Source organism: Oncorhynchus mykiss, chromosome 15 (assembly GCF_057628025.1).
Source record: "Oncorhynchus mykiss isolate SJ-2025 chromosome 15, ASM5762802v1, whole genome shotgun sequence".
Lineage (NCBI taxonomy): Eukaryota > Metazoa > Chordata > Actinopteri > Salmoniformes > Salmonidae > Oncorhynchus > Oncorhynchus mykiss.
The window spans coordinates 80,857,151-80,873,726 of record NC_143036.1 but is presented as its reverse complement, the minus strand read 5'-3'; the positions used below and the strand labels follow the sequence as shown (position 1 = coordinate 80,873,726).

The 16,576-nt window shown below is 43.6% G+C and overlaps 1 protein-coding gene across 3 annotated transcripts in view; it reads left to right on the top strand.

The window, feature by feature from the left end:
• Nucleotides 1–366: 366 nt before the first annotated feature.
• Nucleotides 367–16,576, top strand: part of cpm (carboxypeptidase M) — a 98,509-nt gene continuing 82,299 nt past the window's right edge. For all 3 annotated transcript variants that reach the window (XM_090201361.1, XM_090201360.1, XM_090201362.1), the window contains exons 1-2: nt 367–629; nt 1,030–1,216. In XM_090201361.1, coding sequence (XP_090057487.1) covers nt 1,054–1,216 — 163 coding nt within the window. In that variant the 5' untranslated portion in view covers nt 367–629; nt 1,030–1,053. The remainder of the gene's footprint in view (nt 630–1,029; nt 1,217–16,576) is intronic.

The window sequence follows — 16,576 nt, the reverse complement described above, 5'->3', positions numbered from 1 at the left end:
GTCGTTCCGCTTCATGATTGTGTCCCACTTGTTGTTGATTCTTCACAAAAAAATACAGTTTTATATCTTTATGTTTGAAGCCTGAAATGTGGCAAAAGGTCGCAAAGTTCAAGGGGGCCGAATACTTTCGCAAGGCACTGTATATATATTAAACCCTATTTTAAACCCTATCAAACCTTAAAACTTACCTTAACCTTAACTTCAAAATTTGAAAACTTCAAAATTTGACAACTTCTACATTTGCATTTGGAGTCACTTCCAAATTGTCCGTTGGGACAAATGTGGATAAACGTCAAAATGGTAAAACCGTGAGATCATGTTGAGTTGAGAACTGTTTAGCTCCGCCTCGCCTCTGCTGGCTACTGTATAAAAACTTGGCCGTGTGTGAATATAGTGATAATGCCATACAGGGCGGTGTGCAGGCAGGCAGGGGACCCGACGGTGTAATGTGGTCGGGGGGAGGGTTGATCTGTCGACTAAGAACCATTCAGGCGATTGGGAACTTTAAACAGTTGTTATGAATGCGGTCGGACGGGCGAGGGTGACAGCGGTGTGACTTCAAGAGACGTCTTCACAGAAGAAGTTGTCCGCACACAGCGAGCTGCAGGAAATATACATTTAGTAATAAGGTAATGTAGAATGTCATGTGAATAGGCTATAAAACATTTTTTTGTGTGAATTTAGTATATTTTTATGTATTTTAGCCATGTTTATTGATAGCCTAGTCTACACTTCTATAGGCACGTTTTTATTCCGGGCTAAAAAATAAGAATTGCTTGCAACATGTTGTCATTTAGATGGCTATAATTTGAGAGAAAATGCTAAACCTAGTGTATTGAGAAACGTAACGCCAGGTAACTAACTGCACACTGGCGCTGTCCATTGACATTATTGCTGACTTCAGTGTCAAGTTGTGCGCGTGGCTACTATGTCCTCGTGAGTTTTTGGTTCATATTTGACGGTGTTGTATTTTATTTTAAATCGGCGTAACGTTTTTTTTCTTTCTTAAACTTCGTTTTTGTGGGTTAGGTTGTCACTGTCCCGTACGAGACGATGTTTCTTTTTGCGCTCTGCCTATACCTCGGGAAGTTGGTGTCGTCCGGTGTCAGTTTGGAGTTCCGTTATCACAACACCGTGGAGGTGGAGAGATACCTGCGGGACGTTAACAACACCTTCGACTTCACACACCTGCACAGTATTGGAAAGTCTGTTGAAGGTAAGACTGGATATGTTGTCTTGAAATGTAAAATAGGAAATAGGAATTCACCCTTTGATATACCTCTGTTGAGCCTAAATTTTGTCCCAGGTGAGAGAGAGCCTAGGACATTTTCAAATTTGATAAGATTTTTTGGGGGGCTCTTTGTTGTAAGCAGGGCACCCGTTTTGGAGACTTCTGGTATATCATCAAAATAAATCAATCACATATTTTTGGGGGAATCATTCAGCAGTTTTTACCAGATTAAGTAAAATACCGAAAATGATGCTGTCGCTGCTTCCAGTTGATCAGACATATTGATATGCCCAATGTCAAGTGTCCAAATCAATAACCAATATGCATAAACGGTTTGATATACTGAAAACATAAAATGTACTTTCTACACATACATGTGCAACAATAGTAATCACATTACTTACATTTTTTTTTATTTTTTATGGGTACCTTATAAACTGTACATGCACCAAAAACCCTGTTGTTTTGTCAAGTGTCACTCATTGATTAGGGAGTTGAAACTGTTGCAACTACCACAAAAACACATGACACAACTGGATATATTTTTACACCACTGGTTAGAGGACAACCAGCAGAAGAAGTCAGCTACATTTTGGAAATGTTGCTAATTAGAAATATGCTAATTAGCTAAAACTTGTCTGTGATGAGATTTGAACTCCCAACGTTTGGATTGCTAGACGTTACCCGTTATACACTCATCCATCCAACCTTCTTTTGCTTTAAGTAACCATCTGTCTTATGTAACCATACGAAACGTAACATATCATACTAAATGGACTATCTCAGATTTACATAACAGGAATAATACGAAATGTTCTGAGACCAGGTTGGAAACGTGGAATAACCTATATGTGGTTGGTTAGATGAGCCTTAGTAGTAGGCTTCTATGTATATTTTGGAATGCCAGATGTTGATTTCAGGAGGCTGCCTTCACGGAAAATGGAACAAACAACTTTTTCTGTTTGTTCCATTTCAATTAATCACGACCCGCCATAGGATATCAACAGTGACAGTTTGACTTTCAAAACCGTGTATTGGTATGAATTAACAGTACAAAACCAAAGATATTGATCTGTTTTTCTTTTAAAGCAATTGATCTTGTGTCATCGTGTTGAGTATAAACTTTTATACTAATATAACCAATCTGAGGTAAAAAGTTAGTGTAATATCCCCTCTCACTTCGATGTGGTCTTAATGGCAGCTTGTGTTTTGTAGTAACCCGGTAACATCATGGAAAGTCACGTAATATACATTTAATTAGCTACGGCAAAATATCTTATTTTTGTGATGATAGTAAATGAAGCAAACACAGATTTGTTCAATATTTTTATGTGGAACCATAATGACTCTAAACTCTTCAATGGTTCTTTACAGTTCACAAAATGATTCTTTGCTGTTTTAGTGATAATTAAAATGTAGGGGGGGGGGGGGGGTAATATAATATTTAGGGGAATGGTTTAGTCACAGCTCTGTGTACAACCATGAGTGAGGGTTTCATTCCAGTTGATCTAATGTGTTGTGCTGTGACGTTACATGTTATACAGATGTAACTGATTCCGTCTCAGCCTATGAACCCATCTTCCCCTCTCATCAGAGGACTCTTTGTAAACCGGGTCCCTGCCAGCCAGTGACTGCAGCTGGCTGATGTGAAGACTAGCCTAAACAGACCATTAATATATCATCCTGACCACTGCTCTGAGCCTCCCACCAGCCTGCCCTACCTCGTCCTCCTGCTCCCAGCCTCCCACCAGCCGGCCCTACCTAGTCCTCCTGCTCCCAGCCTCCCACCAGCCGGACCTACCTCGTCCTCCTGCTCCCAGCCTCCCACCAGCCGACCCTACCTAGTCCTCCTGCTCCCAGCCTCCCACCAGCCGGCCCTACCTAGTCCTCCTGCTCCCCGTGCTGCGTGGTTTCCCCCCCCCCCTCCCCCAGTGCTGCGTGGTTTTCCCCCCCTCCCCCAGTGCTGCGTGGTTTCCCCCCCCCCCTCCCCCAGTGCTGCGTGGTTCCCCCCCCCTCCCCCAGTGCTGCGTGGTTTCCCCCCCCTCCCCCAGTGCTGCGTGGTTTCCCCCCCCTCCCCCAGTGCTGCGTGGTTTCCCCCCCCTCCCCCAGTGCTGCGTGGTTCCCCCCCCCCCCTCCCCCAGTGCTGCGTGGTTTCCCCCCCCCTCCCCCAGTGCTGCGTGGTTTCCCCCCCCCTCCCCCAGTGCTGCGTGGTTTTCCCCCCCTCCCCCAGTGCTGCGTGGTTTCCCCCCCCCCTCCCCCAGTGCTGCGTGGTTTCCCCCCCCCTCCCCCAGTGCTGCGTGGTTTCCCCCCCTCCCCCAGTGCTGCGTGGTTTCCCCCCCTCCCCCAGTGCTGCGTGGTTTCCCCCCCCTCCCCCAGTGCTGCGTGGTTTCCCCCCTCCCCCAGTGCTGCGTGGTTTCCCCCCCTCCCCCAGTGCTGCGTGGTTTCCCCCCCTCCCCCAGTGCTGCGTGGTTTCCCCCCCTCCCCCAGTGCTGCGTGGTTTCCCCCCCTCCCCCAGTGCTGCGTGGTTCACCCCCCCCCCAGTGCTGCGTGGTTCCCCCCCCAGCCACAGTGTTGTAGATTCAGGAGATATCCCTGCCTGTTGGTGGTGTAGATTCAGGAGATATCCCTGCCTGTTGGTGGTGTAGATTCAGGAGATATCCCTGCCTGTTGGTGGTGTAGATTCAGGAGATATCCCTGCCTGTTGGTGGTGTAGGTAAAGAGATAACCCTGCCTGTTGGTGTTGTAGATTCAGGAGATATCCCTGCCTGTTGGTGTTGTAGATTCAGGAGATATCCCTGCCTGTTGGTGTTGTAGATTCAGGAGATATCCCTGTCTGTTGGTGTTGTAGATTCAGGAGATATCCCTGCCTGTTGGTGTTGTAGATTCAGGAGATATCCCTGTCTGTTGGTGTTGTAGATTCAGGAGATATCCCTGTCTGTTGGTGTTGTAGATTCAGGAGATATCCCTGCCTGTTGGTGTTGTAGATTCAGGAGATATCCCTGTCTGTTGGTGTTGTAGATTCAGGAGATATCCCTGCCTGTTGGTGTTGTAGATTCAGGAGATATCCCTGCCTGTTGGTGTTGTAGATTCAGGAGATATCCCTGTCTGTTGGTGTTGTAGATTCAGGAGATATCCCTGCCTGTTGGTGTTGTAGATTCAGGAGATATCCCTGTCTGTTGGTGTTGTAGATTCAGGAGATATCCCTGTCTGTTGGTGTTGTAGATTCAGGAGATATCCCTGCCTGTTGGTGTTGTAGATTCAGGAGATATCCCTGTCTGTTGGTGTTGTAGATTCAGGAGATATCCCTGTCTGTTGGTGTTGTAGATTCAGGAGATATCCCTGCCTGTTGGTGTTGTAGATTCAGGAGATATCCCTGCCTGTTGGTGTTGTAGATTCAGGAGATATCCCTGCCTGTTGGTGTTGTAGATTCAGGAGATATCCCTGTCTGTTGGTGTTGTAGATTCAGGAGATATCCCTGCCTGTTGGTGTTGTAGATTCAGGAGATATCCCTGCCTGTTGGTGTTGTAGATTCAGGAGATATCCCTGCCTGTTGGTGTTGTAGATTCAGGAGATATCCCTGCCTGTTGGTGTTGTAGATTCAGGAGATATCCCTGCCTGTTGGTGTTGTAAACAGAGATTCAGGATATATCCCTGTCTGTTGGTGTTGTAGATTCAGGAGATATCCCTGCCTGTTGGTGGTGTAGATTCAGGAGATATCCCTGCCTGTTGGTGTTGTAGATTCAGGAGATATCCCTGCCTGTTGGTGTTGTAAACAGAGATTCAGGAGATATACCTGTCTGTTGGTGTTGTAGATTCAGGAGATATCCCTGCCTGTTGGTGTTGTAGATTCAGGAGGCAGGATCAGAGAGGCCTGACACTTTCTTGTCTGGTGAGAAACTCCCTATTTTGTAACATACTTTGTCCCAAATGGCACTGTATTCCCTATAGGCCCCGGTCAAAAGTTGTGCACTATATAGGGTACCAGTTGGGACTCGCGCACACAACAGTTTTGATAAGGATCTTGGCTGGGGTTCAGGACTGTCACGCAGGCTGCTGCCGACCAGAATAGTCTCTCTCTCTCACACACACACACACTCACACACACACGGTCAGTCATGTGGCTCACAGATCCCTGCTGCTGCAGCATTAACACAGAACGGTCTCTTGTTACTTTAAAACAATGAAGGTGGTTTTAATGCCGCGGTCCAACATGAATTGATGACATCTAGCCGTCCCCCTGAGTTTAAACAAATAGGCTGTCAATAAATCCTACCTAAATGGGAATACAGCTGTGTTATCTTACCTTTCCTTACTGTAACAAGCTATGAACCTCTTGTGTTTTTATAGTTGTAGGAGTTCCAGAGACTGACGGTTCTCTCAGAGCAGTACATTTTTAGAGTGACTTTAGAGAGAGAACCCAGCAGTAGTGGTGATGTCCTCCTCCAGCAACCCCTCTCGGATGTCGGAAGGGGGAAAAAACCACAAGTCCTTTTATCCCAATGACAACAGATCCTGTTGTCGTGACTACTGTTCCATTTTGTTACAGATGCATTTAGTAGGGGGCTCACAGAGACGGACGGTGTGAGAGATGTTTATTCAGCTAGCGTTGTCATGCAGGGAAGATGGTCCCGGGGTGTGAAAAGAAAAGGACTGTGTGTGTTCTCTCATCTCTGATTTGAAAGTGACATCCTCTCTAGTCAGGTCCTTGCTGTCGGCCGGCCTGCCTCAGACTCAATGAGAGAGAAAACAGGAGGGATGGACTAAACTAGAACAATCACTGTTGGTCATGACTGTGACACATGGTAGTCGATTGAGGTGGAATTGGAGTCTATTGAGGTGGAATTGGAGTCGATTGAGGTGGAATTGGAGTCGATTGAGGTGGAATTGGAGCCAAGGGAGAGGTGGTGCAGACAACCCCTGGATTTACAGTTCATTGTATCTGTTCGGTTCTTCACTCTGTTGTGTTGGGAGATTGAAACATCTCCTTGTCAATCTCCCTGGGTTGCCTTGCCAGTTGGTGGCATTTCTGTGGCGACTCTGTCTGTCTGTGCTTTGCATGGCTGGACACAAAGCTGGCATTGAGGCACCCTCTTCCAGCTCTCTTTCTCTCTCTCCCTTTCTCTCGTTTCAGTCAGATTCAGATGCAAATTGAGACTCTCAACCTCTGGAGCAGGAACTGGGCTTGCTTCCAAAATGGCACCCTATTCCCTATATAGTGCACTACTTTTAGACCAGGGCCCATATGTCTTAGTGCACTACATTTGACCTATGTAGGGAATAGGGTCCTATTTGGGACATACCCTATGTTATTAGCATAGTTGACTCGCTGCTGCTTCCTGACTCGGTCCCTGTTCCCTTTTGTTTCTGAGAAGACAGACCAGACTCTAGGACCTTTTGATTCTGAGAAGACAGACCAGACTATAGGACCTTGTGTTTCTGAGAAGACAGACCAGACTATAGGCCCTTGTGTTTCTGAGAAGACAGACCAGACTATAGGACCTTGTGTTTCTGAGAAGACAGACCAGACTCTAGGACCTTGTGTTTCTGAGAAGACAGACCAGACTATAGGACCTTGTGTTTCTGAGAAGACAGACCAGACTATAGGACCTTGTGTTTCTGAGAAGACAGACCAGACTATAGGACCTTTTGTTTCTGAGAAGACAGACCAGACTCTAGGACCTTTTGATTCTGAGAAGACAGACCAGACTATAGGACCTTGTGTTTCTGAGAAGACAGACCAGACTGACTATAGGACCTTGTGTTTCTGAGAAGACAGACCAGACTATAGGACCTTTTGATTCTGAGAAGACAGACCAGACTATAGGACCTTGTGTTTCTGAGAAGACAGACCAGACTGACTATAGGACCTTGTGTTTCTGAGAAGACAGACCAGACTCTAGGACCTTTTGATTCTGAGAAGACAGACCAGACTCTAGGACCTTTTGATTCTGAGAAGACAGACCAGACTCTAGGACCTTGTGTTTCTGAGAAGACAGACCAGACTATAGGACCTTGTGTTTCTGAGAAGACAGACCAGACTCTAGGACCTTGTGTTTCTGAGAAGACAGACCAGACTATAGGACCTTGTGTTTCTGAGAAGACAGACCAGACTCTAGGACCTTTTGTTTCTGAGAAGACAGACCAGACTATAGGACCTTGTGTTTCTGAGAAGACAGACCAGACTGACTATAGGACCTTGTGTTTCTGAGAAGACAGACCAGACTCTAGGACTTTTTGATTCTGAGAAGACAGACTAGACTCTAGGACCTTGTGTTTCTGAGAAGACAGACCAGACTATAGGACCTTTTGATTCTGAGAAGACAGACCAGACTATAGGACCTTGTGTTTCTGAGAAGACAGACCAGACTGACTATAGGACCTTGTGTTTCTGAAAAGACAGACCAGACTATAGGACCTTTTGATTATGAGAAGACAGACCAGACTCTAGGACCTTTTGTTTCTGAGAAGACAGACCAGACTATAGGACCTTGTGTTTCTGAGAAGACAGACCAGACTGACTATAGGACCTTGTGTTTCTGAGAAGACAGACCAGACTCTAGGACCTTTTGATTCTGCGAAGACAGACCAGACTCTAGGACCTTGTGTTTCTGAGAAGACAGACCAGACTATAGGACCTTGTGTTTCTGAGAAGACAGACCAGACTGACTATAGGACCTTGTGTTTCTGAGAAGACAGACCAGACTCTAGGACTTTTTGATTCTGAGAAGAAAGACCAGACTCTAGGACCTTGTGTTTCTGAGAAGACAGACCAGACTGACTATAGGACCTTGTGTTTCTGAGAAGACAGACCAGACTCTAGGACTTTTTGATTCTGAGAAGACAGACCAGACTCTAGGACCTTGTGTTTCTGAGAAGACAGACCAGACTATAGGACCTTGTGTTTCTGAGAAGACAGACCAGACTCTAGGACTTTTTGATTCTGAGAAGACAGACCAGACTCTAGGACCTTGTGTTTCTGAGAAGACAGACCAGACTCTAGGACCTTTTGATTCTGAGAAGACAGACCAGACTATAGGACCTTGTGTTTCTGAGAAGACAGACCAGACTCTAGGACCTTTTGATTCTGAGAAGACAGACCAGACTATAGGACCTTGTGTTTCTGAGAAGACAGACCAGACTCTAGGACCTTTTGATTCTGAGAAGACAGACCAGACTCTAGGACCTTGTGTTTCTGAGAAGACAGACCAGACTATAGGACCTTGTGTTTCTGAGAAGACAGACCAGACTCTAGGACCTTGTGTTTCTGAGAAGACAGACCAGACTATAGGACCTTGTGTTTCTGAGAAGACAGACCAGACTCTAGGACCTTGTGTTTCTGAGAAGACAGACCAGACTCTAGGACCTTGTGTTTCTGAGAAGACAGACCAGACTCTAGGACCTTTTGTTTCTGAGAAGACAGACCAGACTGACTATAGGACCTTGTGTTTCTGAGAAGACAGACCAGACTCTAGGACCTTGTGTTTCTGAGAAGACAGACCAGACTCTAGAACCTTGTGTTTCTGAGAAGACAGACCAGACTATAGGACCTTGTGTTTCTGAGAAGACAGACCAGACTATAGGACCTTTTGATGGCATCGGTCTGTTTGTTTCTGATTTACATTTATTTATTTAACCTTTTTTTATTTACCTTGGCAAGTCAGTTAAGAATGTGTTCTTATTTGACATTGACAGACTACCCCGACCAAACCCCTCCTCTAACCCGGACAACGCTGGGCCAATTGTGCGCCGCCCTATAGGACACCAGATCACGGCCAGTTGTGATACAGCCCAGGATCGAACCAGGGTCTGTAGTGATGCCTCTAGCATCACTACAGACCCTGCACTGAGATGCAGTGGCTTAGACAGCTGCGTCACTCGAGAGCTGAAAAGACGGACCAGACAATTAGAACCCTTTGATGGCATCTGTCTGTTTGTTTCTGGTCTGTCTTCTCAGACTATTGAACCCTGTGATGGCATCTGTTTGTTTGTTTCTGGTCTGGTCTGTCTTCTCAGACTATAGAACCCTGTGATGGCATCTGTCTGTTTGTTTCTGGTCTGGTCTGTCTTCTCAGACTATAGAACCCTGTGATGGCATCTGTCTGTTTGCTTCTGGTCTGGTCTGTCTTCTCAGACTATAGAACCCTGTGATGGCATCTGTCTGTTTGTTTCTGGTCTGGTCTGTCTTCTCAGACTATAGAACCCTGTGATGGCATCTGTCTGTTTGTTTCTGGTCTGGTCTGTCTTCTCAGACTATAGAACCCTGTGATGGCATCTGTCTGTGCTCAGCCATTCACTTTTAATTGATTAGAACCTGGGAGGAATTAACTTTAGATTGGAGCCGTACGGATCCTGAGGCCTTAATGGTTTAAAGTAAAGCAGGTGAAGAGAGGACAGAAGTCCTACAACACTGTGAAGATGACTCCCAAATTGTACCCTATTCCATGGCCTATATAGTGCCCTACTAATGACCAGAGCCCTATGAGGAATAACGTGCCATTTGGGACACAGGCTAAGACCATACCCTCCGATGTAAGCTTTCTTCAGCCAGCCATTTTAAATACAGCCACCCTTGCTGATATCCTAGAGTGTGAATGGTACAGACGGAGTAGGATCTTAATTTGAGTCAGTTTGCTACAGCAGGAAAATGATCCTGCAGCAACAGGAAATGTGGATTCTGTTTTTTTTTTAAAGGGTTGATACATTTTTCGTGAGGGCAAATCAAGTCTGAAACTTAAAAGTGGAAATTACAAACTGTAGAAGCCTTTAAAAAAACGAAAATACACTACAAGTTTGCAGGAAAATTCCCAGCAACAAGAGTGATCAAATGAAGGTCCTACATCTGTAGTTTGTCTTGCACCTGTGGAGAGGTAATTAAGGAGTACTAGGCAATATCTTTAAGTAGTGTGTTTAGGCAGTATCTTTAAGTAGCGTGTTCAGGCAGTATCTTTAAGTAGCGTGTTCAGGCAGTATCTTTAAGTAGCGTGTTCAGGCAGTATCTTTAAGTAGCGTGTTCAGGCAGTATCTTTAAGTAGCGTGTTCAGGCAGTATCTTTAAGTAGCGTGTTCAGGCAGTATATTTTAAGTAGTGTGTTCAGGCAGTATCTTTAAGTAGCGTGTTCAGGCAGTATCTTTAAGTAGCATGTGTTCGGGCAGTATCTTTAAGTAGCGTGTTCGGGCAGTATCTTTAAGTAGCGTGTTCAGGCAGTATCTTTAAGTAGCGTGTGTTTAGGCAGTATCTTTAAGTAGCGTGTTCAGGCAGTATCTTTAAGTAGCGTGTTCAGGCAGTATCTTTAAGTAGCGTGTGTTCGGGCAGTATCTTTAAGTAGCGTGTTCAGGCAGTATCTTTAAGTAGCGTGTTCAGGCAGTATCTTTAAGTAGCATGTGTTCGGGCAGTATCTTTAAGTAGCATGTGTTTAGGCAGTATATTTAAGTAGCGTGTTCAGGCAGTATCTTTAAGTAGTGTGTTCAGGCAGTATCTTTAAGTAGCGTGTTCAGGCAGTATCTTTAAGTAGCGTGTTCAGGCAGTATCTTTAAGTAGCGTGTGTTCGGGCAGTATCTTTAAGTAGCGTGTTCAGGCAGTATCTTTAAGTAGCGTGTTCAGGCAGTATCTTTAAGTAGCATGTGTTCGGGCAGTATCTTTAAGTAGCGTGTGTTTAGGCAGTATATTTACGTAGCGTGTTCAGGCAGTATCTTTAAGTAGCGTGTTCAGGCAGTATCTTTAAGTAGCGTGTTCAGGCAGTATCTTTAAGTAGCGTGTTCAGGCAGTATCTTTAAGTAGCGTGTTCAGGCAGTATCTTTAAGTAGCGTGTGTTTAGGCAGTATATTTAAGTAGCGTGTTCAGGCAATATCTTTAAGTAGCGTGTGTTCAGGCAGTATCTTTAAGTAGCGTGTTCGGGCAGTATCTTTAAGTAGCGTGTTCGGGCAGTACCGTTAAGCACTAGGCAGTATCTTTAAGTAGCGTGTTCAGGCAGTATCTTTAAGTAGCGTGTTCAGGCAGTATCTTTAAGTAGCGTGTTCAGGCAGTATCTTTAAGTAGCGTGTTCAGGCAGTATCTTTAAGTAGCGTGTGTTTAGGCAGTATATTTAAGTAGCGTGTTCAGGCAATATCTTTAAGTAGCGTGTGTTCAGGCAGTATCTTTAAGTAGCGTGTTCGGGCAGTATCTTTAAGTAGCGTGTTCGGGCAGTACCGTTAAGCACTAGGCAGTATCTTTAAGTAGCGTGTTCAGGCAGTATCTTTAAGTAGCGTGTTCAGGCAGTATTTTTAAGTAGCATGTGTTTAGGCAGTATCTTTAAGTAGCGTGTTCAGGCAGTATCTTTAAGTAGCGTGTTTGGGCAGTATCTTTAAGTAGCGTGTTCGGGCAGTACCGTTAAGCACTAGGCAGTATCTTTAAGTAGCGTGTTCAGGCAGTATCTTTAAGTAGCGTGTTCAGGCAGTATTTTAAATAGCGTGTTCAGGCAGTATTTTAAGTAGCATGTGTTTAGGCAGTATCTTTAAGTAGCGTGTTCAGGCAGTATCTTTAAGTAGCGTGTTCGGGCAGTATCTTTAAGTAGCGTGTTCGGGCAGTATCTTTAAGTAGTGTGTTCAGGCAGTATCTTTAAGTAGCGTGTTCAGGCAGTATCTTTAAGTAGCGTGTTCAGGCAGTATCTTTAAGTAGCGTGTTCAGGCAGTATCTTTAAGTAGCGTGTGTTTAGGCAGTATATTTAAGTAGCGTGTTCAGGCAATATCTTTAAGTAGCGTGTGTTCAGGCAGTATCTTTAAGTAGCGTGTTCGGGCAGTATCTTTAAGTAGCGTGTTCGGGCAGTACCGTTAAGCACTAGGCAGTATCTTTAAGTAGCGTGTTCAGGCTGTATCTTTAAGTAGCGTGTGTTTAGGCAGTATCTTTAAGTAGCGTGTTCAGGCAGTATCTTTAAGTAGCGTGTTCGGGCAGTATCTTTAAGTAGCGTGTTCGGGCAGTACCGTTAAGCACTAGGCAGTATCTTTAAGTAGCGTGTTTAGGCAGTATCTTTAAGTAGCGTGTTCAGGCAGTATTTTAAATAGCGTGTTCAGGCAGTATTTTAAGTAGCATGTGTTTAGGCAGTATCTTTAAGTAGCGTGTTCAGGCAGTATCTTTAAGTAGCATGTGTTTAGGCAGTATCTTTAAGTAGCGTGTTCAGGCAGTATCTTTAAGTAGCGTGTTCAGGCAGTATCTTTAAGTAGTGCGTGTTTAGGCAGTATCTTTAAGTAGCGTGTTTAGGCAGTATCTTTAAGTAGCGTGTTTAGGCAGTATCTTTAAGTAGCGTGTTCAGGCAGTATTTTTAAGTAGCGTGTTCAGGCAGTATCTTTAAGTAGCGTGTTCAGGCAGTGTTTTAAGTAGCATTTGTTTAGGCAGTATCTTTAAGTAGTGTGTTCAGGCAGTATTTTTAAGTAGCGTGTTTAGGCAGTATCTTTAAGTAGCGTGTTCAGGCAGTATTTTAAGTAGCGTGTTCAGGCAGTATCTTTAAGTAGCATGTGTTTAGGCAGTATCTTTAAGTAGCGTGTTCAGGCAGTATCTTTAAGTAGCATGTGTTTAGGCAGTATCTTTAAGTAGCGTGTTCAGGCAGTATCTTTAAGTAGTGCGTGTTTAGGCAGTATCTTTAAGTAGCGTGTTTAGGCAGTATCTTTAAGTAGCGTGTTTAGGCAGTATCTTTAAGTAGCGTGTTCAGGCAGTATCTTTAAGTAGCGTGTTCAGGCAGTATTTTTAAGTAGCGTGTTCAGGCAGTATCTTTAAGTAGCATGTGTTTAGGCAGTATCTTTAAGTAGCGTGTTCAGGCAGTATCTTTAAGTAGTGCGTGTTTAGGCAGTATCTTTAAGTAGCATGTTCAGGCAGTATCTTTAAGTAGCGTGTTTAGGCAGTATCTTTAAGTAGCGTGTTTAGGAAGTATCTTTAAGTAGTGTGTTTAGGCAGTATCTTTAAGTAGCGTGTTTAGGCAGTATCTTTAAGTAGCGTGTTTAGGCAGTATCTTTAAGTAGCGTGTTTAGGCAGTATCTTTAAGTAGCGTGTTTAGGCAGTATCTTTAAGTAGTGTGTTTAGGCAGTATCTTTAAGTAGTGTGTTTAGGCAGTATCTTTAAGTAGCGTGTGTTTAGGCAGTATCTTTAAGTAGCATGTTCAGGCAGTATCTTTAAGTAGCGTGTTTAGGCAGTATCTTTAAGTAGCGTGTTTAGGCAGTATCTTTAAGTAGCGTGTTTAGGCAGTATCTTTAAGTAGCGTGTTTAGGCAGTATCTTTAAGTAGCGTGTTTAGGCAGTATCTTTAAGTAGCGTTGTCAGGCAGTATCTTTAAGTAGCATGTTCAGGCAGTATTTTAAGTAGCGTGTTTAGGCAGTATCTTTAAGTAGCGTGTTCAGGCAGTATCTTTAAGTAGCGTGTTCAGGCAGTATCTTTAAGTAGCATGTGTTTAGGCAGTATCTTTAAGTAGCGTGTTCAGGCAGTATCTTTAAGTAGTGCGTGTTTAGGCAGTATCTTTAAGTAGTGCGTGTTTAGGCAGTATCTTTAAGTAGCGTGTTTAGGCAGTATCTTTAAGTAGCGTGTTCAGGCAGTATCTTTAAGTAGCGTGTTCAGGCAGTATTTTTAAGTAGCGTGTTCAGGCAGTATCTTTAAGTAGCATGTGTTTAGGCAGTATCTTTAAGTAGCGTGTTCAGGCAGTATCTTTAAGTAGTGCGTGTTTAGGCAGTATCTTTAAGTAGCATGTTCAGGCAGTATCTTTAAGTAGTGTGTTTAGGCAGTATCTTTAAGTAGCGTGTGTTTAGGCAGTATCTTTAAGTAGCATGTTCAGGCAGTATCTTTAAGTAGCGTGTTTAGGCAGTATCTTTAAGTAGCGTGTTTAGGCAGTATCTTTAAGTAGCGTGTTTAGGCAGTATCTTTAAGTAGCGTGTTTAGGCAGTATCTTTAAGTAGTGTGTTTAGGCAGTATCTTTAAGTAGTGTGTTTAGGCAGTATCTTTAAGTAGCGTGTGTTTAGGCAGTATCTTTAAGTAGTGTGTTTAGGCAGTATCTTTAAGTAGCGTGTTCAGGCAGTATCTTTAAGTAGCGTGTTTAGGCAGTATCTTTAAGTAGCGTGTTTAGGCAGTATCTTTAAGTAGCGTGTGTTTAGGCAGTATCTTTAAGTAGCATGTTCAGGCAGTATTTTAAGTAGCATGTTTAGGCAGTATCTTTAAGTAGCGTGTTCAGGCAGTATTTTAAGTAGCATGTTTAGGCTGTATCTTTAAGTAGCGTGTTCAGGCAGTATCTTTAAGTAGCGTGTTCAGGCAGCATCTTTAAGTAGCGCGTTCAGGCAGTATCTTTAAGTAGCATGTTCAGGCAGTATCTTTAAGTAGCATGTTTAGGCAGTATCTTTAAGTAGCGCATTCAGGCAGTATCTTTAAGTAGCGCGTTCAGGCAGTATCTTTAAGTAGCATGTTCAGGCAGTATCTCTAAATAGCGTGTTCAGGCAGTATCTTTAAGTAGCATGTTCAGGCAGTATCTCTAAATAGCGTGTTCAGGCAGTATCTTTAAGTAGCGTGTTCAGACAGTATCTTTAAGTAGCGTGTTCAGGCAGTATCTTTAAGTAGCGTGTTCAGGCAGTATCTTTAAGTAGCGTGTTCAGGCAGTATCTTTAAGTAGCGTGTTCAGGCAGTATCTTTAAGTAGCGTGTTCAGGCAGTATCTTTAAGTAGCGTGTTCAGGCAGTATCTTTAAGTAGCGTGTTTAGGCAGTATCTTTAAGTAGCGTGTTCAGGCAGTATCTTTAAGTAGCGTGTTCAGGCAGTATCTTTAAGTAGCGTGTTCAGGCAGTATCTTTAAGTAGCGTGTTCAGGCAGTATCTTTAAGTAGCGTGTTTAGGCAGTATCTTTAAGTAGCGTGTTCAGGCAGTATCTTTAAGTAGCGTGTTTAGGCAGTATCTTTAAGTAGCGTGTTTAGGCAGTATCTTTAAGTAGCGTGTGTTTAGGCAGTATCTTTAAGTAGCATGTTCAGGCAGTATTTTAAGTAGCATGTTTAGGCAGTGTCTTTAAGTAGCGTGTTCAGGCAGTATTTTAAGTAGCATGTTTAGGCAGTATCTTTAAGTAGCATGTTCAGGCAGTATCTTTAAGTAGCGTGTTCAGGCAGTATCTTTAAGTAGCGCGTTCAGGCAGTATCTTTAAGTAGCGTGTTCAGGCAGTATCTTTAAGTAGCATGTTTAGGCAGTATCTTTAAGTAGCGCGTTCAGGCAGTATCTTTAAGTAGCGCGTTCAGGCAGTATCTTTAAGTAGCATGTTCAGGCAGTATCTCTAAATAGCGTGTTCAGGCAGTATCTTTAAGTAGCGCGTTCAGGCAGTATCTTTAAGTAGCGCGTTCAGGCAGTATCTTTAAGTAGCGTGTTCAGGCAGTATCTTTAAGTAGCGTGTTTAGGCAGTATCTTTAAGTAGTGTGTGTTCAGGCAGTATCTTTAAGTAGCGTGTTCAGGCAGTATCTTTAAGTAGCGTGTTCAGGCAGTATCTTTAAGTAGCGTGTTCAGGCAGTATCTTTAAGTAGCGTGTTCAGGCAGTATCTTTAAGTAGTGTGTTTAGGCAGTATCTTTAAGTAGTGTGTTTAGGCAGTATCTTTAAGTAGTGTGTTTAGGCAGTATCTTTAAGTAGCGTGTTTAGGCAGTATCTTTAAGTAGCGTGTTTAGGCAGTATCTTTAAGTAGCGTGTTCGGGCAGTATCTTTAAGTAGCGTGTTCAGGCAGTATCTTTAAGTAGTGTGTTTAGGCAGTATCTTTAAGTAGTGTGTTTAGGCAGTATCTTTAAGTAGCGTGTTCAGGCAGTATCTTTAAGTAGCGTGTTCAGGCAGTATCTATAAGTAGCGTGTGTTTAGGCAGTATCTTTAAGTAGCGTGTTCAGGCAGTATTTTAAGTAGCGTGTTCAGGCAGTATTTTAAGTAGCGTGTTCAGGCAGTATCTTTAAGTAGCATGTTCAGGCAGTATTTTAAGTAGCGTGTTTAGGCAGTATCTTTAAGTAGCGTGTTCAGGCAGTATCTTTAAGTAGCGTGTTCAGGCAGTATCTATAAGTAGCGTGTGTTCAGGCAGTATCTTTAAGTAGCGTGTGTTTAGGCAGTATTTTAAGTAGCGTGTGTTCAGGCAGTATTTTAAGTAGCGTGTGTTCAGGCAGTATTTTAAGTAGCGTGTGTTTAGGCAGTATTTTAAGTAGCGTGTGTTTAGGCAGTATCTTTAAGTAGCGTGTGTTCAGGCAGTATTTTAAGTAGCGTGTGTTCAGGCAGTATTTTAAGTAGCGTGTGTTTAGGCAGTATCTATCAGCGTTTTAACTACTTTGCAGATGTGAAACAGACCATCATACTACAAAACCAACTTCATAAACAGTTTAATATATATATATATAT